Genomic DNA, 22782 nt, shown 5'->3' with positions numbered 1-22782 from the left:
AGTCAAGTCTGAAAACTGATTTTTTTTCTAAGTTTTTAAAGTGATTTTAATACTACTGTAGCCAAGGTTAAGAACCAGCGGTCTACAGATCCCAAATCCCAAATTTATATCAGCCCTGACCTCTCCCTTGAGTTCTAGACTTAAATATCCAACTGCATAACTGACATCCAACTTGAAGTCTAAGGGATATCTCAAAATTAATATTTTCAAAACTAATTTCTTGATTCTCATCTTCCTTCCAACCACTCTCCCCTCTCCCCCCTGCACCTTGATTCTACTATAGCCTTCCTCATCCCAATAAATGGCAAGGTCAGTTGCTAAAGTCAAAAGTCTTAGAGTCCTTTCAGATGCTTTTCTTTCTCTTATACCCTAAATCTACCTTCAAAACATATCCAGAATCTAACCACTGACTTTTGCTTCAGGACATTAGGGAGTAGCTGGATCCAGACTTTTCTCCCACCACCAACAATTAGGAAACTGGAAAATAATCTACAAAACAATTATATTTTGATACTGGAAAACAGTATAGGATTATCATCCCTGAGAGAAGGGAAGCAAACAACGTAAGACCTTGGTCTCACCCTGGTTTTCTGCTAGAGGCAATTTTCAGACTGCAGTAGAGTGAGACAGGAATCCAAATAGAGCCCAGAAGTCTTGCTGAATTGAGGAGACAGAGAGTTAAGTTCAAGGAGGGTGAGGAAGCTAAAACAAAGGCAGTACTTGCAGGGTAGTGTACTGGAGAGGAAGAAACTAGCAAGAGGAAGAGCTCCAGAAATTTGCATAGGGGTTCTGTTGAATCTTTGGCTGAATAACAATCTGTGCAAGTATAGGGTGAAACTCATGACCAAGAAAATAACAACTTCTAGGAAAGAACAATTGCCAGAGCTATAAGCCAAACAATTCCCAGATCTCTCACAGATCCAGAAATCACTCTTCCAGGGTTCCACTGTTTTACTAAATACACAAGGCATTCAGTAGAGACCCCATAAAGGTTATGCCTTAACAGTGTGGTTAAACTAGTCTCAGATAAAAGGCTCCTTTATATCTGCCTTTAAAAAACTTAAAAGCAAACCTGGAAAAAATCAAATACATCTATAAATAACTTAACTGTCTGCCACGACACACTCCAACCCTTTTTAATGGACTACAACATAAGCATCAAGAATAAAATTCACAATGTCTCTAATAAAAAATTATCAGACATGTAAAGAAGCAGGAAGATGTAATCCATAAACAAAAGAAAAAAATCAATCAATAGAAATAGACCCAGAAATGCTAGAGACTGGGAAATAAACAACAAAGACATTTAAACAGCTATTATAAATATGTTAAATATACTCAAGGACATAAAAGAAAAGATGAACATAATGAGGAGAGAAATGGACAGAATAAAAAATAACTAAATGGAACTTCTAGCGATAAAAAAAATAATGTCTGAAATGAAAATTTCACTAGATAGGATTAACAGTAGATTAGACACTGCAGGAAATAAAGACTGAACTTGAAGACACATGAATAGCAACTATCCAAAATAAAGAGGAATAGTAAAGAAGACTGAAAAACAAAAAAAGCAAAGCTAAGAGCCTCATTTACCTGTGCGATAATATCCGGTGGTCTAGCATATGTGTAATTGAAGTCCAAAAAGAGATTTTGGGGATAACAGTATTTGAAGAAAATGGTCAGAAATGTTCCAAAATTGACAAAATTTATAAATACACAGACTAAAGAAGTTCAATAAGCCCAAAGTAGGATAAACACAAAGAAAACTAGACCAAAGCACATCAAAACTAAACTGCTGAAAAGCAGGAATGAAGAGAAAATTTTAAAAGCATCCAGAGGGAAAAGGCACATTACTTACATATAAACAAAGATAAAAATCATAGAATTCTTGTCAGAAACCATGCAAGCTGGGAGAAAATCTTTAAAATGCTGAAAGAAAAAACAAAAACAAAACAACTATACTTCAACCTAGGTTTCTATACCCAGTGAATATGTCTTTTCTGAAAGATCTAATCACTTCTCCCTGGCTCTGCCAATCATATCCTGGTCCAAGTCACCATCATCTCTCACGTGGAATATTTCAAAACTTGTTTCCATGCTTCTACCTTTCCTCCCGTACAGCTTTTTCTTGAATAATAGCTGGAGTATTCTTAAAATATGTCAGATCCTCTCATTCCTCTTCTCATAACCCTCCAGTGGCTCCCCATTTCACTCAGAGTAAAACACAAATGACTTGCCATGGACCCTACATGATCTAGTCCTTGGCTATTGTCTGACTTCACATTCTAACCCTCTCCCACTTGACCCTTCTCCAAACACTATTCCAGGCACACTGGTGTCCTAGCTGCTCCTCTGACAAACCACGAAAGCTCCTGCTTAAGGACTTGGCACTTGCTGGAATAATCTTCCTCCAGGTAGCCACATGGCTCACTCCCTTGTTTCACTCCACATCTTTGCTCAAGGGGCATGTCATCAGAAACCCTTTTAGATCACCCTGTTAAAAATAGCACCCCATTTCTACCACTCCCCATTCTCTAATCTTCCTTTTTTCTTTTTATGTAGCATTTATCAACAGAAGACATTTGTTTATTTGTTTGTTTGTTGACTGACCATCTCTCCCAACTAGAATGTTAGCTCCATACAGTGGAGAAATTATCTATTTGTTCACTGCTGTATATAGTATGTGAAATTAGAAACACACACACACACACCCACACACACGCACGGCATCCATACCTCAAATTTTTATGGAGCTTTCCAGTTCTGGACTCCTTGATGCATAAAAACATTTTGGTTCCCTGTGCTTTGCTCAAATGGGGCAAAGAGGAGTTCTAAATGACATGTGTTTTCCTACAGTGGCACCATACTGGGGTTGGAAACACTGGAAACATTACAAGGGAGAAGAGCTAGGGCCTTGCAGATGCTGGCTCATTGATCATATTACATAGAGAAGCTGGGCCTCCCCTGCAGGGTCTGAATCACCTCCTTCCCCTCTCCACCCTGGGGAGGGGGGTAGGGTAAGGAACTGGGATAGAATTAATCAGTACTCAGCTCCAAGTCTGCAGCTAGAGTGCCCTTCTGTCATAAACAGCTATACATTAAAAAAAAAAAAAAAGTTTTATGTAAAAACATTTAAAAAGAAATAAAGCAGAGATGTAGTTGAAGGTGAAGGTAATTTTAGGGTCAAAGATGCAATGAATTAAGGTCACTGCTAAATACCTACCTCTGTTGCATTCTTGCTACTCTCCCCCAGTGCCTTTCTCACCTGCAGGACACAGGAGGCTGCCCTAAGGAACCTCTGAGCAGGGAGGGGAGGGCTGCCAGCTGAGCCCAGCTCTGGGGAAGGGGATCTCTCCTCCAGCCTCAGCCTGACTTCACTCCTCACCTCATGTGTGGCTGCAGCCTCCTCAACAGACTTCATCCCAAATCTCTGGATACACTGTAGAGATCCCCAGGCCCACAGCCCCGTTCCCTGGATCTTCCTATGTGGCCTTGATGTCAAGAAATGGAGCAGGAACAGTAGAGCAAGAAGACCCAAGATTAGTGCAGGTCGTGTTGAGTCCTACTGAGTGCCAATCACTACATCCTGTCATTTGGCTCCTGAATGCATTTCTCACAGCTTCTCTCCTGCTCCTTTCCAAAGGCCACAGGATCCCTGGCCCCTATTCCTATCCCCAATTCACTCTGCATACATTCAGCATCCTGGGTTGCCACATAAACAAATGAGCAAACATTTACTGACCCTCGACCTACTATGTAAGCATCCTCCCCACAACCCTGTGAGGCAGACATCTCTGGGAGAAAGATTTATATACATAGCTGCTAAGTCTAACATGCCAAATTCTGCTACCTTTTTGTTCGAAGTGTGTCCACCAGTAGCTATAAAGTAAAATTATAACTCAAAAACCATGAGACACTTAGAGCTCATGAAGAAACAATACACATTGGCAATCCTTTTGAATGAATTTGGAATCACACTGCAGTTCAGAGCTGAATATACAAACTAAGTACACACTTCTCAAGAATTCACCACCCATAGAGACATGTAAGCTCCCCGTAAAGCGGAGGGGACAGCTGGTAGTGGGCTGATTTAAATGTTTGAGGTGAACAGCCAAAACAAGGGATTTCACAATGATCTGGTTGTTTCCAGGCAGTCTAGAGACCAACAGTTTAGACTAACTAGACACCGGACTTAATGGTGTAACTATATAGTGATTATCAGCCAGAATAAAACTGTTCTAAAACACTCATCATCACATTACACTCCTGCTCAAGAACATCTAACGGCTAAGCCTTATTACTCCTAATGGCCAAGTTGAAACATTTCTGTCTGGCTTTCAAGGCCCTCCAATATGACCTAGAGCTACTAAAGCAGTTTTACCTGTTATTGTTCCCTAACATGCCTACGGAGGCTGGTCCTGACCTTCCTCACACTGTTCCCCCAACCTACCTACCCTGCAACCCCAGACGTGGCATCAAACACTGGAATAAGCAACGGATCTAGGGTCAGAGGCCTCAGCTCAGGGTCCAGCTTTGCCACTCACTGTGGGACCTCAACCCAAAAACACTAGCTTACATGAGAGTGCTTATTGAACACCAGGGCCAGACTAAGCACCTACATTCATTGTCTCATGTAATTCTCCCAGCAAACATGTGAGACAAGCATTATTGTTATTCCCACTTTATAGATGTTAAAACTGAAGCTTTGAAAGTTCATTCATTTGTTCAACAAACTCCAGGTACTGTGCCAACCAATGGGAATGAAGCTATGGATGAAACAAGAACCCTGCTCTCATGGAGCAGGGAGTGGCCAATTAGGCAACACACAAATACATGAGCCAGATGGTTTAGGAAAGTGGTACATGCTCTAATAAGACAGGGAAGTGCGATGGACTGTGGCTGGAGGTGAGTGGGGGACACTACTATAGTCAGGGTGGTGAGGGAAAGCTCCTCAAGGGTGACATTTTTAGCTTTAGACATCGAGGCTTGAATGCAGTTGAGAAATCAGCCATGCTAAGAGTCATAGAACAGTGCTCCAAGAAGCATGAACAGCAAATGCAAATGTCCTGAGGCCTAATAAGTCCAGTTTGACTGTTGTGAGTTGAGCAAAAAGCAGTACCAGTAAGGGGGGCGCGGGGCAGGGGCAGATCATATCATGCAGGACCTTGCAGATCATGGGAGGAGTCAGGTTTCCTGTAATGGGAAGTCATTGAAGGGTTTCAAGTACAGGGAGGACTTGACCTGATTTACACCTTGAAAGATCTCTTTGCTGTGTGGAGATGAGGTTGTCAAGACGTAGGGAGGAAGCTGGGGGTTGGTTAAGAGATGATTTTGTTGCCCCAGCAGTGGACGATGGTGGTGGTTGGAGTACACCGGTAGAGATGGGCATGGAGATGAGGGCATGACATCGGAATGTATTTTGCTGATTGAACTGACGGGATTTGATGATGGACAAGATATGGAAGGTGAGGGAGGAAGAGGAATCAGGACAGTTCCTCACGTGGGTGCCATTTATTGAGATGAGGAAGGCTGGGATAGGACAAGAGTCAAGAGTTCTATTCTGGTCTTTTTGAGGTTTGACACGTATTATACATACACATGGAGATGTCGTGTAGGCAGTTGGACCTGTGGTCTTGAAGCTTAGTGTGGAAGACTGGGGTTATTCACCTGAAAGCCATCAGCAGATAGACGGGCTATAAAGCCATGGGTGTGACGGGATCAGAGTTTGCCAACCTAACATATGCAGCTTTGGCATAAGGGTTGTTTTGAGCGGAAGCCAATGGAGAAACAGCAGACACAAGAAAAGCGTTTACCCTTCTCCTATCTGCCTAAATGTAGGATATAAATTTCCCTTTGTGAAGATGTTCCCCCTCCCTTCAACTGTACCAGAAAGAGGAGAACAACTCTTAAATCACCAGAGACACTCCGACCACCCTGAGACTGCATGAGGCCACTGGGGACCTTCCAGGAGCAGACTCAGAAACGTGGCGTGGACTCTTGATTGACGCGGATCCAGGAGAGAAGGGAAAGGAGAAGGGGATGTGGACTGCTCTTTTGAGAAGTTTTCCTGTAATGGGGAGCAGAGAAATGGGAGGTAGCTGGAGGGTGATGCAGGGGTCACAGGAGGGGTCTATTAAGAGGGAAGAAAATACAGCCTGTTTATATACTAATGGAGGACAAATGAACATTGCAAGGGGGCTGGGTAATGACAAGAACAGAGTCCTTGGGAAAGTCAGAGGGCATGAGACCCAGTGAAGCAGGCATTTGAAAGTGGACAATTCGTTTGCTGTCTTGAGAAAGCAGCTCCACATTGAGTGGATTTGGGGGTGAAGCTAAGAGAGTCCCTGCCTGATTACTTTTATTTTTTCAGTGACGTATGAGCAGAGTGAGGGGTATGGGAGGCTAGAGGTGGGAAGAGGGGGACACAGTAGGAAGGTAACAGGAGAGTCTGCCAGTTGGCACATCCAGCTGGTACCCAGAGCCTCCAATTTAAAGTTGGACCAGTCAGCATCTTTGCTTGGTTTTCTCAGCCACATTCAGCTACTTAGGCGGAGGTAAGGAATAGGTGGAAAGCTGGCATTTTGATGGTGGCAGAGTGGGGACAAGGGTATATATAGCACGGGAGAGAAGGACAAGGACGTTAAGAGTCCTTGCTGACAGAGTACAGTAAATCTAAGGTGGATTAGAAAAGAAGTGAGGCCCCAAAGATGATGGAAACGTAAGAGTAGGAGATTGCAGGTCTCGTGGTCCAAGGATTGTTCTATTAGGGTAATAGAGGAGACGAGCTGGAGGAACGGAGGTGGTGGTCAGGAGAGATGTTTACAGTCAAAAACTTTGAAGGTAGTGTAGTTACCAGTCATGGCAAGACCATGGGTAGAACAAAGTACCTCCTGGAGCAGGGCAGAAGAAAACATTGTTATAGATGAGATGGTCAAAAAAACGTGAGCTCCAAGTCTTGGATGGGTCATGCATGGGAGACTGGAGAGGGGTGGGGGGAAGGCAGTGAGTCTGACTTCTTTAGTGAATGGACGGGAGACCTGCCCCTGGCCCTCAGCACCTCTCCCCAACTGCTGTATCACACTGCAGTTGTCTCTTGGTGATGCAGATTTCTTCACTCTCAAAACGGAGACTTGAGGAATGTCCGCCTGCCTGGCGGAACAATCTACCTGCCCCATGTAACAGTGCGTATCAAAGAGCTGTGTAAGGCCCTTTCCGTACATTAGGCACACAATCCAGTCTTCAGCTGGCCTGACCAACTCAGTCAGTAGGGCAGCACTCGACCTACTTAAGCTCTCGTCATACATGCTTCTGAATTGCCACTGGGTCACATATTGCTTACACGTTTGACCACAACCCCTTGACATTAGGGACTGTGCTGTTCTAGGGGTCTGAAGCTTGTATGAAGGTGGCAATGCCAGTCAAGAGGACTTTGTGCCACTGCTGGGTTCCTGACTCACTGGTTGTATGTTGCATCTCACCTTAAATGCACCTGGGCGCTTGATTACTTACAGGAAAACCCTGGAATGAATTCCTTCACAAACTGAAGTTTTCTTTTACAAGATGAACCATCCTCTGATTTGTAAATGGGGATTTTCATATTTCACTTTTTCTTAAACGGGTGCCGAGGGAGAGTAGAGAATCTGGGAAACAGCCATTCATTTCACAGATATTCCTGGAGCCCCTCGCATGTGCCAACCCCTGTGCCAAGCACTGGGAGACACAGTAGAGAACAGAAGAGCCAGGCTCCTGGGTGCTCAGAGGGTCAGGCCCTGCAGTTCCACGTCAGCCCTGCTAAAGGCAGGGTCCTCTTTCCTGCTTGCTGCCTGAAGCTTCCAAACCTCCCTCAGAACTAGCTCACCTGCCATCTCAGCTTTCCTTCCTTGCCCTCCATTTAAAAATAGAATCCAATAATCAAAAACTGCCTGGTCTTCAAAATGCACCCTGCCCCCACAGGAAATGCCAACAAACTCAACATGGGCAGAGTTTTGTGTTTTCCTTTCCCTCTCAGCCCAGGCTGTCCCTGCAGCATTTCTGGCAGATACTGGTGTTAGTAGTTCAGAATTCAGAGCAGTTGGCCGCCAGGAATGAGATCGTGGCCATTTGGAAAGGTTTAGGGAGAAGTCACACAGAGTGGAATTTGGAGTTCGTGTTTATCTCAACTGTAACTTTCCAGAAAGCTGGGATACCCGATTCCAATAAAAGCCTCCTCAAATATTTTTGGAGGCATTGTGATGGTGCTGGGTTGTATGGATGGAGGTGTTTTTTTCCTGGTTTGAGGAATTGTGTTTAGTTACTAGTAAAAATTGTGTGCCATTTGTGAGCCCATATCTGGTTTCTAAGGGGTGAGCCACGGGCAGGTGAGAGACACGGTGGAACGACTGGGTTACGAGGTAGAACTCAGCAGGGCCTCCGTAGGGCAGGGAAGCCTGGCCTCCTCGTTCAGGACTGAACTTTTCCTACGACACCTGGGGCCATAGGGGCTGAAGCTCAGAATCTTCCGGTTTCGTTTCACTCCAAGGTTCTGCCGGGCCCTCGGCAGGGTAGAAGGGGACCAAGCTGACTCAGAGAGCCATGGAGACAGCGCTGTCAGCCAGGGGAGCCCCAGCCAGAGTGAGCTGCCTGCCTGCTGCACACCTGCCAGCGGCTGAGAGATCGTTAACCCAATGGTCCAGCAGAGGGGCCAGTGCACAGCCCAAACCTCTGGCTCCAGGGCCTGGGACAGGGAGCAAGGCACTGGGAAGTTCCTGGAGACCAACCTGAGCCCAGCCTTTTCTATTCTTTTTAAGAATTATTTCTATCAGTCCAATGTTTTCAGTTACTCACATTCATTTATTCCATTCAACATATATTGATTAATCACCCACTTTGTGCCAACGATTATGCTCCATGATTTACAGAAACTACCACTTTGCTTTAATTATCTCCATCTCCAAACACAGTGCCCATTTCATAGTAGTCATTCAGGGCCTAGCTGGTGCCATGATGGCTATTCTTTGTTATTAATGTGGCAGTGACAAGCACAGCTGAGACCTAGCTCCTGACCTGGAAGAGGAGGAAAGGAAAGGAATTTCTGACACCTACTATGTACTGGGTCCCGTGCCAGCTTCTGACATAACTTACTTCACTGAACAGAGGCCTGCATTCTTGCCAGGAAAACTGGCATAGAAACAAGTAATTATCACAGCTCTGGGGGCAGTAAGAGGGGCTTTAGAAAAGGCCTCACTCTAGAGGCCCCGTTTGAGCTGGGCCTTAAAGACCAAGTTTACTCAGTAGAAAATTAAGAGCAAGGGAAGGGCGTTCCAGGTGGAGAAAACAGCACAGCAATGGCCCAGAAGCTTAAAATGCCTGAGTTTCATGGTTGGGGCTGTGGAGGGGAGTGTGAGGGGTGGAGTGCGGCAGGGGGTGAAGGGGCATGGCCAGAAGCTAAGAGTGGCTACCCTGTTTCCCCAAAAATAAGACCTAGCCGGACAATCAGCTCTAATGCGTCTTTTGGAGCAAAAATTAATATAAGACCTGGTCATATCATATCATCATATCATACCTGGTCTTATATTATAGTAAAATAAGACCGGGTCTTATATTAGTTTTTGCTCCAAAAGACGCATTAGAGCTGCTTGTCCGGCTAGGTCTTATTTTCGGGGAAACAGAGTAGAGAGGGTGGTGCATTGGCAGCTTCTTGGTTTCATCATTTCCCTAACATCCGGGCCAGTTTGCCTCCAGGACGTGACCTTGGGCAGAGTCTCTCACAAACCAGCTGGCCCTCGGAAAAGCCAGTCCTGAGCTGGATGTGTCCTCAGACTTTCCTGGCTGGTGTGCTCCAGTGCAGACCTTCTGGTTGTTTGGTTTTCTGTTCTCCTCTCCATGTCCACTGCTGCTATTCCAAGTGCACGGCTGAGGGCCCTCAGGGCTGGGTTCCCTCTCTGGGCAGGCGCTTGGTGCAGGGGAGCTTCAAAGCTCCCTTTAACACAGGCTCTAGAGCTCTAGTGAGCTCTGCACAAAGCACCATGCTCGTCTACCCTCTTCCGTCTGCCTGGCAGCCTCCCTTGCAGAGAGGTGCAGGGATGTGAAGGACGGAAAGCAGGCAGCCCTCGGTTCAGAGTAGCCATTGCGGCTGCAAGGAGCACAACACAGCCAAATCCAAGTCCCTAAACTGTGCTTGAGCGCTTGTCTCACATCCTCATCTTCTCCTCCTCCACCCCTACCCCCAATAGACCCGACTGGGCTGTGATTCTGCCCCCGCTGAGGTAACGCTCAGGGGCAGCAGAGAGGATGCTGGGCAGTCAGGAGCCCTGAATCCTCTATCCTGCCATTGACTCACTTGTTGTGGGACCCCAGGCAGGTTGCTTAACCTCTCTGAGACTCTCTCTCCATCTGTGAAATAGGGCAATAGCATCCTCATTGCTGTTCCAGGGTTTGGGGGAGGTGCGGAGGACCATGGGTGAAACACAGGAAACTGGCAAGCAGGACACGTGTGTGGGGAGGCAGTGCCACCAGTGATGCTTTAATCATTCCCCTGCTCCCCAGACAAAGGCCTGCCACAAGCACGGTGGGGTCTGGTAAGAGGAGGTGTGGGCAGGGCCTCCCGCCCCCGCCCTGCTCCAGGAGGCCTCTGATGGACAAGGCTTTCTCCACTCATCAGGGGTGCTGTGGCAGCCCCCCAGGTGAAAGGTGAGGGGTGAAGTCTGGGCCTGGGGCCTGGAGCAGTACCCGGGCTCCCACCACAATGGGACTGTTTGCCCCAGTGCCACCCCCCAAGACCTGCACTGCAGTCCTCACGTCGGATCCACCTGAGGCGCTGGGGGCCTGGCCTCTGCCACCTCTGGCCTCGCTGCTGGGCTCAGCTCCACCACCTCTCCCTAAGTCCAAACACAGCCAAGGGGCCCCAGCCCACCTGGAAGCCAAGATGGTGGGCAGGCGGTGGCTTCCCAGGGCCCTGGTCTGGGTGTGGGGAGCAGAGAAGCACACTGGTTTAACCCTCCACTTAATCACTTGTTCAGTTATTTGCCAAATATGTTCTTTTAAAAGATGACAGGACACACATACGTATGTGAGGAATTATTAAGACATTATAGTTGAGGAACCAAAGAAAACGCATTTTAAAAAGCACCCTCCCAGGCCAGTTATGTAACAGCGTCGGACAGCAAAACACCCCAGAGACAGTGGCCACTGAGAGTGCGACAGGTGCCACACTGCAGGGGTGGGAGCGACCCAGAGGGTTGTGCACAGAGTGGTGTGGCTGGGTGAACTGCAGAGGATGAGCAGTGCCTCGGTTTCCCTCCTGTGCAGCGAGCAGTGCAGCGCTCCCCACGGGGCTAGCCCAGCTTTGGGCAGCTAACGCTTACGGAAGGCTTGCCAAGCCCTATACACAAATTAGCTCACTCAGTCCTCAAAGTTACCCCATGAGGCAGGAACCATCATTATCCTCACTTTACAGAGCAAACCTGGGTAAGGAGAGGTACGTCCACACGCCCAGAGTGCACGGCTTGTAAGTGGCAGAGTTGGGACTGGAACTCAAGCTCAGAGAGGAGGCGACACTCACAGACAGGATCCAGAGCAGCCTCCACCAAAGCCACCTGCGGCTGGCAGAGGAGGCCTAGATTCTCCTGAGGAAGAGCTAGACCTGGCGATTGGCTAGGGGAAGGAAGGTTTTAGAACAGAACTTCTGGGGCCAGCGCTTGACAGCAGTGGTGGCAGCCAAGAGCTGGCGTGGGGTGAGGGCCAATAGTCTGGTTCTGTCCCCACTCTCTTCCAGCATCTCCCATGTACTGTGAAAAGGCTTTTCTCCATCCCATGGAAGGTCCTATGACCTCATATCCTCAAGACCCTCTGCCTCCCCAACCTTCCCTGCATAAAAATCCTGCCATTCTCTCGGGTGAGGTCAGAGGCCAAGACTGCCCAGCGGGCCCCTCTCAGCCTCACGCATTCTGGTTGTCTGGCTGGCAGCCCCTGTCCCAGCCCTGGATCCTGGGAAAGTCAGTGGAGCTGGGCAGAAGCAAAGGGAGGACCAAAAGATGGAGGGAGACCCAGGGCGGGGGGTGACCACAGGAACACAATGGCCTTTTGCTCTCTCCCAGCTCCTGAGTCTGAGGCAGCCACGCAAGGGCAGGGAGAGTCCCACTGCATTTGGTGGTGGCCCTGGACTCCACCTTCCAACACAGACCTAAGGCCCTGCCACCACCTTCACATAGAGCAGGAGCTTTGCCCTGGAGGACACCTCCAAGGCACTGGACTGACCTGTGCCGCTCCTCAGAAGCTCCTCTCTACAAGCTCTTCCCTTTCTCCTGGATGTACCGCTTAACGCTCCCCTGCTGGGAAGCCTGGGACCTGCTCAGAAGATCCATGGTTGGAGGATCTGGGTCTATACTTGTCCCATCATTTGCTGGGGCCGGGGGGGGGGGGGGAAGAGAGAGAGAGAGAGAGAGAGAGAGACCTTGGCAGTATTCAGGAAACTCTTCCAGGGCAGGGCAAGAGCTCAAGCCTTGAAGTCACGGACCTCAGAGTCCATACGGATGAGCTCCAGATCTCAGCAAATGCTCCTCTGACTTGCTGTGTAACTTTGGGCAATGTCTCCCCCTCTCTGAACCTTGTGTAAAATGAGGAACAAGGCTAAGTTAGCTTCTTCAAGTTGGTCTTGGAGGATATCTAGGGCTCCTCAGAGAAGGCTTTGGGGAGTATACAGCATCCCAGGGGAGGCCCAATGGGCAAGGCTCTGGCCCCCACCCCTAGTTAGAGCAGCTCTGCTCCTGTCTGTTTTCTAACTGGACTGTGTGTTGGCTTTTGTTGACAAAATGGTCTAAATACTTGGGAACAGTTCTGGAGGATTTCTATGGTGCTATCCAGCTGCAATACTCTAGGGGTAGATATTTGCTCCATGTGGCACGATTCTGGGCTATTCCAGGCTGAGGCCCCTGGGCACAGTCAGGACAGAAAGGAAAACTGCTCTCCCTCAGCTGGCGTGGCCCAGGAGTAGGGGCAGACTGTCCCTAGAGCACAGGGGACAGCTGGGAAAAAGGTCCAGGTACACTTCTCTCGCAGTCTGGAAGCTGCTCCAGCCTGTTGATCCTTCCTGCCCTTCTCCACTCACCCAAAACTTCCCAAAGGAAGTGGCTTTTTCTTTAAAGCAAGGGAGACTAAAGACCCTGAAGCCACAGCCTTGGTGGGGGTGGGGTGTGGGAAGGGGCAGCTCAGCCCCTGGGACTGAGTACAACCTGGAGAGAACCAAGTGGATCTGTGGCCTGTTTCCACGGAACAATTAGCTGAATAACTGTCCAATCTTTGCTAGGCTTTGTAGAGGTGTGGGTTCAGCTTGGGAGAGACCAGGCAGCCCCTCGCTCCAAAGACGTTGGCCACGGAGGCAGGAAGACAGCCGTAGCCATTCACTCAGCAATTTCACTGCTAGGAATTCAACCCAAGAAGCTATTACAGAAAGAAAAGGCTACCTGCATAAAGATGAGCACTGTGGCATTACTCAAAGCGGCCCCCAACGGGGAATCACCCAGCTACTCAGCAATAGGGGCAGTAATTATAGAACAGCCACCAAATGGGATGCATATTGTGCACCCACTAAAATTAGCACGTGAAGGCTATGTGTAAACATGGACACACTGATGATATCATTTTAACAAAAGGGAAGCAGTTTGGCACAGACCAATTTATTTCTTTCCTTTTCCCTACAAAAGGGATGACAAAGAACTGCAGGGGAACCTGCACAAAGGAAGAGTTAGGTTAGCGCAGTTGGACCATGAATGACTTGTTGTCTTAGTCATTGAATAAATAGTTATCGAGTGTTTACTATGTGCTGGGTCCGGTGCTGGGGGCTGAGGATGGAGCAGTGAATGAGAACACATTTCCTGCTCTCCATGTAAAGTTTCCAATCGAATGCTATATTCTTTTTCCCTACATGTCCTTCAAAGTTCTCATAGCATCATCTTTCAATACAAAATAGCTGGTGAGGGAAATAAGTGAGGAAAGGTGCTCTTCTCCTGGGTAATGTATTTCACTCCTGGTATTAGAACCACTTCCAGCTGGATTACACACATGTTAGAAGAAAGTCCCAATGTAAATGTGGTAGTGACATTTCGGTCTTATAATGTTTCCTTTGAAGCAAAAAAAAAAAAAAAAATTAAATCCACGTTCAAAAAGAGGAAAAAAGTTAGGACTTGTTACTAATCTCGCAGCTGAATAATTAAGTGTGCCTAAATCTGAAAGTAGCAAGCTAAATTATGCAGTGCCAAAAGTGACAACGCTTATACCTACACCCTCCCATCTATAGCGGCATGGTTTTAGCTGTATAGCTGAAATATGCTGCCAGAAAACCTAATAAAAGGAAGCAAAAATATTTCTGTTTATATCAAGCTGCCAATTGAGAAAGACTTTCAAATATGTTCTTCCCTATGTGTAAGTCTGACAGCAGTTGCATAATTAAAACCCCAAGTGGAGAGTTTCCTTTTAATCTTTTCAAAGTAAACCAGTAAAACATCCTTTAGGATGTCAAATGATAGATTAATACTCTTTGGATTGCTTAAATATTTTTGAGCTAGAGCACTGCCTCCGAGAATATTGCTCAGTACTAAATGAACACAAGCTGCAATCTTTCTCCCTAGGAGTTCACAGGGGATGTAGATAACGACACGCCAAAGGCCACACGTGCATATATAATGAGTTATGCTTGTCTTGGATTTTGTTCAGTAGAGGGACGAGTAAAAGGACACAATGACATGAAAACAAACTTGATTTCAACCCCTTGGGGATAGGTCACATAGCATAAGTGGGAGAAATAATAATTACCCAGGATTTTAGTTCAGTGGAAGCAATCAATTGAATAATTTAGACCACAAGGTGGATTTTTATTTTGCTTGAGCTATTCAGGTTGACTTTCTATACAGGCTTAGCTACTGCTGAACAATCACTGGCAATTTTCTCACTGGTTCTGTGCCATGTAGATACAGAAGTGGCCTAGCTCTGGATGTGGGGCTCTGCTCAAGCCAAATGTCAGGACAAATATTGCGTCTCCTCATGGTGTTCCATCTAACCCTCAGGACTCACAGCCACACCTGAACTTTTCCTCTATGCCTCCCTCTCGCTGAAGGCCCATTCCTGTTCTTTCTCCCCATCCGCTACACACACATGCAAAAGGAGGCTGAAGGAGAGCAAGTGGCTTCTGTCCTTGGACCAGCATTTACCAGACGGTCTCCCACTTGTTAGCCTTCCAGCCTCTGACCTTCTTGGTTAGATCTTGTCTTCCCAGATATCTAAGACCTGCCAGATGCTCTTGGTCAGTATAACCTCTAAGATAAGTCTGTTCCTTTGAGTTTTCTCTGGACTTAATCAGTTGTTGGCCTGATAACAGATCAGTCTTTCTGCCCAGCCCTCTTTTCGCCTCTTCTCCTCTCCCCTACTCTCCCCTACTCTCCCCTACTCTCCCCTCCCCTCCCCTCTTCTCCTCTCTCTCTCTCTCTCTCTCTCTCTCTCTCTCTCTCTCTCTCTCTCTCTCTCTCTCTCTCTCACACACACACACACACACACACACACATTAGTAAATACTTCAGTCTCAAACAAGAATGTGACTACCAATTATACGCATGAAATCTGTAGAACAAACATTGCCTAACTTGGATTCTAAACCCAGCTAAACACATAATTAACTGTGAGTTGAGACAAGTCTCGTAACACTGTATCACATGGGATTGGATGAGAGGCTCCCTCCTTGTTCTAATCATCTTTAGTAAGGATAGCCAAGGTATGCCACCAACGGCCCAGACTGGAATGTGCTTTAACCTTTGCCTTGTAGAATAAACTTTAACTTTTCAAAATATAGCCCCGGATCTGACATGCACAATACATCATATTTATGGAATGAATGAAGGAAGGGTTTCTATACTAAACTCTAAATGAGTCATTTAGCTGGGTCTACACAACACACACACACACACACAGAAAAATGTCCACACTGTTGCATGGACCATTCACGCGCTGACATTCACTGATCAAATAAAGCTGAGTGCCTGCTAATTTTCCTCTTCACTGGAAGAGGATCCTGACGGTCCATTTTGGACTCTTTGGCTCCCTGAGTTGCTGAATCCATAAAAGCTGAATCCAGTAATAATGATAATTGTCTCAGGGCATTTAAGGGGAAGGAACTATATAAGCAGAAGAAAAACTGACATAAGTAAGTCTTTATTTAAATGTCATCCAAGTGCATTTTGCAAGAGAAGGCTGAAATGACAATCGTGCTATTTTGGAATTCAGCAGAACTTATCTGACCAATTTGAACCACTACCCCAGACCATGACAGCGGGTAGATAACAGACAGAGACGCTGCTACGTGTGCTACTATCTTGGTACCCCTGCAAAAGGCTAGTTCAATGCTGAGCTGTCCACAAGCTAGTTCTGGTCTTAGTGTAGCTCCCTCAGAGATGAATGTTTTCCTGTAGCAGATTTTGGAAACAATGTGCTGGGTCATTCCTAACACAGCCACATGCTTCAGCCCTCCTACACCGCTTGCCTACATCCAAAAACACAAATCAAGAAAGAGAACATAGTTCCTTTTCCATTTGACTAAAGAACAGCCATTCCTGCCAGGAGATTAAAGGCTGGGGCTTGGAACAATTTGCCAATACACTGCCTTGATTTTGTGCAAAGAGCTGAGGAAAACTTTAGAAGCTGTGGCTGGGCAGTGAATGAAGAAAGTGATAGGAGTTCATCAGAGAGACAAAGAGACCATAGGTCACTGGAATGGGGCTCCATCTGGATAAACTCACAGCCCATAGGGGAAGAGGGCACTGCTTTCGCTTTGCCTTTGGATTTTGTCACTGGGAGAGAAATGCTGTGGCTGCCCAATATGTGCACAGGTGTGCCTCTAGGTGGAAGAGAGCAAAAGGGTGTTTACAAGAGGAAGAGTGCAAATCAATAATGAGCTATGAACACATGATGTCATCCTCCAAGACTAAGCATCCGTAGTACTTTTAAAGCACTTAAAAAAACTCTAGTTGCTATAGCAACTTGATGCAGCCCTTAAAAGGGGATTTTTTCTGATGGGGTCATTTTATATCTTCAATCACCATAACAACATGATATAGCTTTTAAAGCGTATTTTTAGCCAATTTGTGTGTGTTTTGGAATTGGGCCATATTTGCCTTTTTTATTTAAAGTAATCATATAAAGCATGACACATGAAAAATCCCTGAAGGAAAGGAAGCCGTTTAGTAGACTATACATACACAGTCAGAGAGACCTTTCTGTCTGCTCTATCCTGCACATGGCTGCCGTCTTCCTGCCTCCCAGCAGCCATCTGACGATGGCTTATGCTGGTCAGTTAGTCCATGTCCCTGTCTCTAAGCAGCGTATCAAGCCAGCTCAGAAGCCACCCAAGGGAAGGTGTGTCTATGAAATACCTCACTTCTCAGCCATCCAGCCTCTTCCTCCAAAACCACCACCAGGACACAGTGCCTTGGGGTGACTAGCGGTCCCACAAGTCAAATGCCTTCTCCTATCCTCCAAGCAGGAGTGGATGGGACACACATAAAATCTTGCCCAAGTGAAAATCTTGTATAAGTTATGCACTCTGTACAGTAACTGGGAAGGAGGTCTGTTTCACGTGACACCCAGGGCCCAGGGAGAGAGGAGGGGATTGGGAAAGTAGGTGAGAGGACAAGAAGAGATGGTAGATGTGGAATGTGGAGCAGTGGTGGCTCCAGGATCCCTACAGGAGATGCTCAGAGGAGGGATGAAAGTGGGAGAAGGGGGGAGCTTCAAGGAGTATTTACAAAGCATTTTTTGCAAGATTGTGAAACCATGAACTGTTTATGCCAAAAAACAGGGAGAAGGGATGATGGATAGTATAGAGAAACTACCATTCCCCCCACCCCAGCTACCCCTTGGTGCGACTATTGGTTGGAAAGAATGGTAAGGTAACAAAGAGAGGTGAAGAAATTGAAGGAGACGATGGTGGCGGGGAGGCGAGGAGACGGGTAGAAAGCCAAGGGAGGGGGGGCAAAACAAGAGTGGCTGAAGTCCTGGCCTCCAAGTCTCACGGGCTTTTCTTTGAGGAGGGGGCGGTGTAGACTGTAGGGGAAGCGTGTGGGAAGGCGATCTCGCAAAAAGATTTGGGAGAAAGTGGTCGCCTTTCCCTGGGCAAAAGGGCTAGAGGTTGTTGAGGGGAGAACGCATGGAAAAAGGGGGGGGGGGGAAGAGAGAGGGAGAGGGAGGAAGGGAGGTGGAAAGGGGAAAGGGAGAGAGAAAGGGGAGATAAAAAAGCTGTGAGTGGCGGTGAAGAGAGAAGGGGCTTTCCAAATCATTTGTAAAAGGAAACTGAGACCCAGGGGGTGTGAGAACTAGGAGGGCAGCCGCAGGCCTTTGGCACATGTGCTCACAGGAGGAGAAAACTGAGGCGCACAGAGGTTCGGAGCTGGCAAGTGCTGGAGCGCGGGCGACCCCCGGGTCTGCCCAGTGCCTGCGTGAGAGTTCTCCCCATTTGGCCGCACTGCCAGGCGAGTCACCGCTGGGTGAGCGCCAGGATGGCCCTTTCACGCCACCTTCCGCGTCGAAATCCAGTTAAGAGAGAAGGGCAGGAGGAGGGGGACGGGAGGACAGGAGAGGATGAGACTAAAGTAGGCAATGGGATATTAGAAGAGAAGGGGGAGCGGAGAGACGCGGCCCCAGCCGCCGAACAGCAGAAAGGGCGGCAGGTGAAAGGCGCGGAGAGGAAACGCGCGCGGGGCGCGCCGCTCACCTATGGTTGATACCACTGTGCCCACGAAGTAGAAGGCTCCGGGGAAGTCCCAGCGCGGGCGTAGCGCATCGGCCCGGACGCCGGCTGCCAGCGCGGCCTCGTAGTGCCGGAGGAAGGCGCGCAGCTCCGGCTCCGCTACGCCGTGCGCCGCGCTGAAGTTGCGCAGCGTGGCGCCCCAGCGCGCCCGCGCCTCCGCTTCGCCCGGGCTCTCCAGCGCCGAGAAGACTGTGGCGCCTGCCACCAGGTAGAGGCCGATGAGCGCTGCCAGCAGCACGAAGCGGCCCGTGTCCTCGTTGAGGTGCGAGCGGCGACAGCAGCAGCAGCAGCAGGAGGGGCGCGGCAGGCGGCGGCGGCAGCGGCGGGGCGGGGGCCGAGGGCTGCGGGAGGACATGGTCCGGAGCTCAGCCCCAGGGCCGGGGCGGCGCTCGTGGCCCGGGCCGCGACATCCCCCCCACGGGAGCAGAAGCGTGAGGATGGTGGCCAGTGGTCGGGGGGCGCCGCGGAGCCCCTCGCCGCCTTCCCAGAGCCCGGACGGCTGGATGCCTCCGCCTCCTCCTCGGCGCTCAGGCCGCACACGGGTCCCGCGGCCCTTCCAGCGCCCGGGCTGGGGCGCTCCTCTCCCCGCCCCGACGCCTCGCGGGCTCCCGCGTCTCCTCACCCGCCGCCCTCGGGCGCGGGGGTCTGATGCTAGGCCCCTGCCTTCTGGTGGCTGGCGTCCGCGGGGCCGCGGGCCTCATACTCCTCTCCAGACAGGCCGCGGGCTGCGGGAGGGGCGGGCTGTAGAGCCCGGGCGCCTAGGACTGGGACGCGGCAGCAGAGCACAAAGAGAGGCCCCGGGGGCGTCCCATGAGGCGCTCCCGGCTCTGCGGCTCCCAGGCTCCGGATGCACAAGCAGTCCAGCTCCCGCCCCCGGGCCTGAGTTAGCGGCGTCGGCTTCGGAGCCTCAGAACCGAGCCGAGTCAGGGGAAGCGCTCCCTTTCCATCTCTAGCCGGAGAGCCGCCCGGCACAGAGAGGCGGAGTCACTGGCGCCCGGGGCGGGGTGTTGGGGTTGGGGGGAGTAAGGAAGGGAGGAAAGGGGTGGGGAGTTGGGCTGCTGCGACTCCTCCGGGTCGTTCTGGCGGCACAAATGCGGGGCACGGAAGCAGGTGTCCGGACTGCAGTGCTGGCTACCACCCCACCGGGGAACCCCGTTCGGCCCCTCCCTGCACTTCGGTTCCAGAATCCCTCCCTTATCTCGAACCTGCCGCCAAACTTTGCTCAACTTGATGGTGCCCTGCGGTCTCAGGGGCTGGGGCCTGCACAATACGACTCCACCGACACGGGGTTTCTCTGGCTCCAGTCTGAAGTTTAAGTTCCCTCTTACTCGCTTCTTTCTGGATCCATCCGCAGCGCCAGGTCTCAGATGGTTCTTTTGGGGAAATGATCCCGCTTGGAAAGGAGTGGGGGTGGGGTCACTCGGCTCCGGCGACCCAGGTATGAGGGCGTCTCCCCCGCCTCTCGACTGAGCGGGCGGCCAGCGTCAGCACCGCGGACAGCGCATCTGTGCCGCAGCCGCGGGGCAGGAGGCTCTAGGGCTGCGGGGCCCGCGGCGCCCCGCGAGGCCGGTCACCCTGCAGGACTGTGCTCCCCAAACGCACTGTTTCCCTTTCTACGTGCTGCGTGTCTCCCCAGTCGGAGGCAGGTGGGATCGCTGAAGCAGCGTGCTGACAGGGCGGGGATGCTGCAGAATGGAGACAGGAGGAGTCTAGAGCAAGTAGGGAACCAACGTGCCACCAGAGGAGGAAGCGTTTAGGCCCACGGTCTGCTTGGATCTCCTCTGGCCGGTTTAGCTCCCTGGCACCTCCAGCCCAGCGTTGGGGAGTCTGGATGAGAACCTGGCTGCGACAGGGTGGGTAGAGGAAATGTAAGGGGAGCTAGCTGGCTGGCTCCCCTCCATCCATGCTGGAGGAGGGGAGGATGGGGTGCTCTTGAGCGCCGGGGGAAATCGTCACCCTTTCTGCCCTTCCACGACCAGGAAACACCAAGGATGCTCTTCGCTGTCGCGGAAGCTTCTCTGCCAGTGGGTCTCAGGCCGTCTTAGACTGGGCCACAAAGTTCTGTGGTGAGGACGCCCTTGGTACAGAAAGAAAACCATCCTCTTTGGACAGCTAGCCCATTCCCCTTCTACAAGAGGGGGGACCCTGATGATGATGAGATGACATAGATGACAGAAAATAAAAGATAATGTGACTGTGCTTACGTACCCTAGCTGGGTGAACTGTGGCAAAATGCAGACCTGGCCCTCCACCCTAAATACCTGGCTTCCACCATAGAAAGCACTCAAACTAAGGTTGACCCAAAGTGATGGCAGCGGCATCAGTCCCCTAAGGGTCAGGGTGCTCAAAGTGGGCCCTGAATGAGCCTCCACCACTCATGGAGCATTTTGTGGACTGGAAACCAGGGGCCTCTGACCACATGCCCCAAGTGGAGACTGGGTGTGGGGGAGGGAGCACAGAAAGCTATGGGAAAGCTGAAAGGCATCTGACTTGGGATGTTGATTTTCCCAAACCAACATACACTAGAGTCTTGAATCATCGTGGAAATGCTTCTCCAGTTTGTAGATGGAGCCAACTGGAGATGGGAGGGGACCGATGGGGAAAGACTCCACCACCAAAGTCAGAAGTTAGCTTCCTGGCACTGGGTAGCATGTGGTGAGTTTTGCAGTGATCTCCTTAGAAAGAGGCAGGGGAATCTTGGTGTGTGTGGAAGAACATCTCATCCAGGAGAAAGGGGAGCCCTCTCCTCCTTTGTTTCCAGAGCTTGGTGGGAACCTTATACAGACACAAATTATTGCCAATGCAGACTATTGTTAGTATTGGCAAAATACACTTCAACTGCTTTCTCTCTCCAAGTCTTTGCCTATCCTGGGCCCTACCCTGGTGTCAGCCAAGCCTGTTCCCCATTCCTACAATACCCCCATCTCTACAAGCTTCTGTAGGCAGGGGAGATTGTCCAGCCATGGATCTCTGGGTCTGGATTCCACTTCACTGGTCAGAAGCACTGACAGAAGCCCTGAGAAGTGTCATTCCAGGAGTTGGCTCTGGAGTTTCCAGATGCATTGACAGACCTCTCAGTGGCTTTCTTTGCTCAGACTCCCAGGGCAGGGACAGTGCTTCACTGCAGTGTTCCATGCCTCTGGACCAACTCCTTGCCCAGTTGGCGGAAGGCCTACCTTGTCTTCCAGCTTGTTATTCTAGCTTGATTAGCAGTGAACCCCTGGCATCAATCTCCACTCTGAATGACCTAATCAATTTATGTAATAGCAAAATGATGAGTTCCCTGCACATAGGTACAGGTTCTTTGGGGAACCAGACCCATGATGAATGCCAATTTTGCCCACTGAATCAACATTTAAGTCACTGACTTCCAGCTAGCTGTCCTCGAAGCCTTTACCCCAGCCTGGAATTGCTCCTACAGGTTCCCAAGGATGGGGGCTTGCTAGCTCAGTGCATCCTCCCTTAGGTCCAGCTTGCCTGCACCTGCCAGTCATGGTTGTAATCATGCCCATTTGATCTGATTATGTGACTGATGTCCCTAGACCACAGTCTCCAATGGCTCCCCCAAAGCTGTAAAACTTTAGTGCCATCTTTCTCCTCCTCTCTAGCTTTTCAAATATATAGCTCAGGTTAGACCTTTTATTTGTAAACTTTTCCTTTATAGGATATTTTGACTCAATCACTTTGATGCCATCATTTCAACTTGTAGATCATTTGATTCTGCTATGCTCTTGGGAACTTCAGAGAAGACACCTAAGCAGGGATGGCCTCTGTCTTTCTCTTTCTGTCTCTCTTTCTTGTTCTTTCTGTCTTTTATAAAAGAAGACACAATGGCAGGAGTGTTAACTAGGAAAATGAGGTAAGGTCAAATGCAATCAACTGGCAACTCCACTCCTAGGTATATACTCAACATAATTTAAAATATACATCATACAAAAACGTGTACATAGATGTTCACAGTGTTCACAGCAGCATTATCCGTAATAACTATTAATAAAGAGTGGAAACAGCCATAT

The 22782-nt window shown here is 49.3% G+C and overlaps 1 protein-coding gene across 1 annotated transcript in view; it reads right to left on the bottom strand.

The window, feature by feature from the left end:
• Nucleotides 1-20574, bottom strand: part of KCNK12 (potassium two pore domain channel subfamily K member 12) — a 47504-nt gene extending 26930 nt beyond the window's left edge. Inside the window, exon 1 of the mRNA XM_019748652.3 lies at nt 18731-20574. Coding sequence (XP_019604211.1) covers nt 18731-19121 — 391 coding nt within the window. The 5' untranslated portion in view covers nt 19122-20574. The remainder of the gene's footprint in view (nt 1-18730) is intronic.
• Between the last annotated feature and the right edge of the window lie 2208 nt (nt 20575-22782).

Source organism: Rhinolophus sinicus, chromosome 2 (genome assembly GCF_057876585.1).
Source record: "Rhinolophus sinicus isolate RSI-liver-muscle chromosome 2, RSI-T2T, whole genome shotgun sequence".
NCBI classification, from domain to species: domain Eukaryota; kingdom Metazoa; phylum Chordata; class Mammalia; order Chiroptera; family Rhinolophidae; genus Rhinolophus; species Rhinolophus sinicus.
The sequence above is the reverse complement of the archived record's forward strand: the minus strand, read 5'-3'. Positions and strand labels throughout refer to the sequence as shown.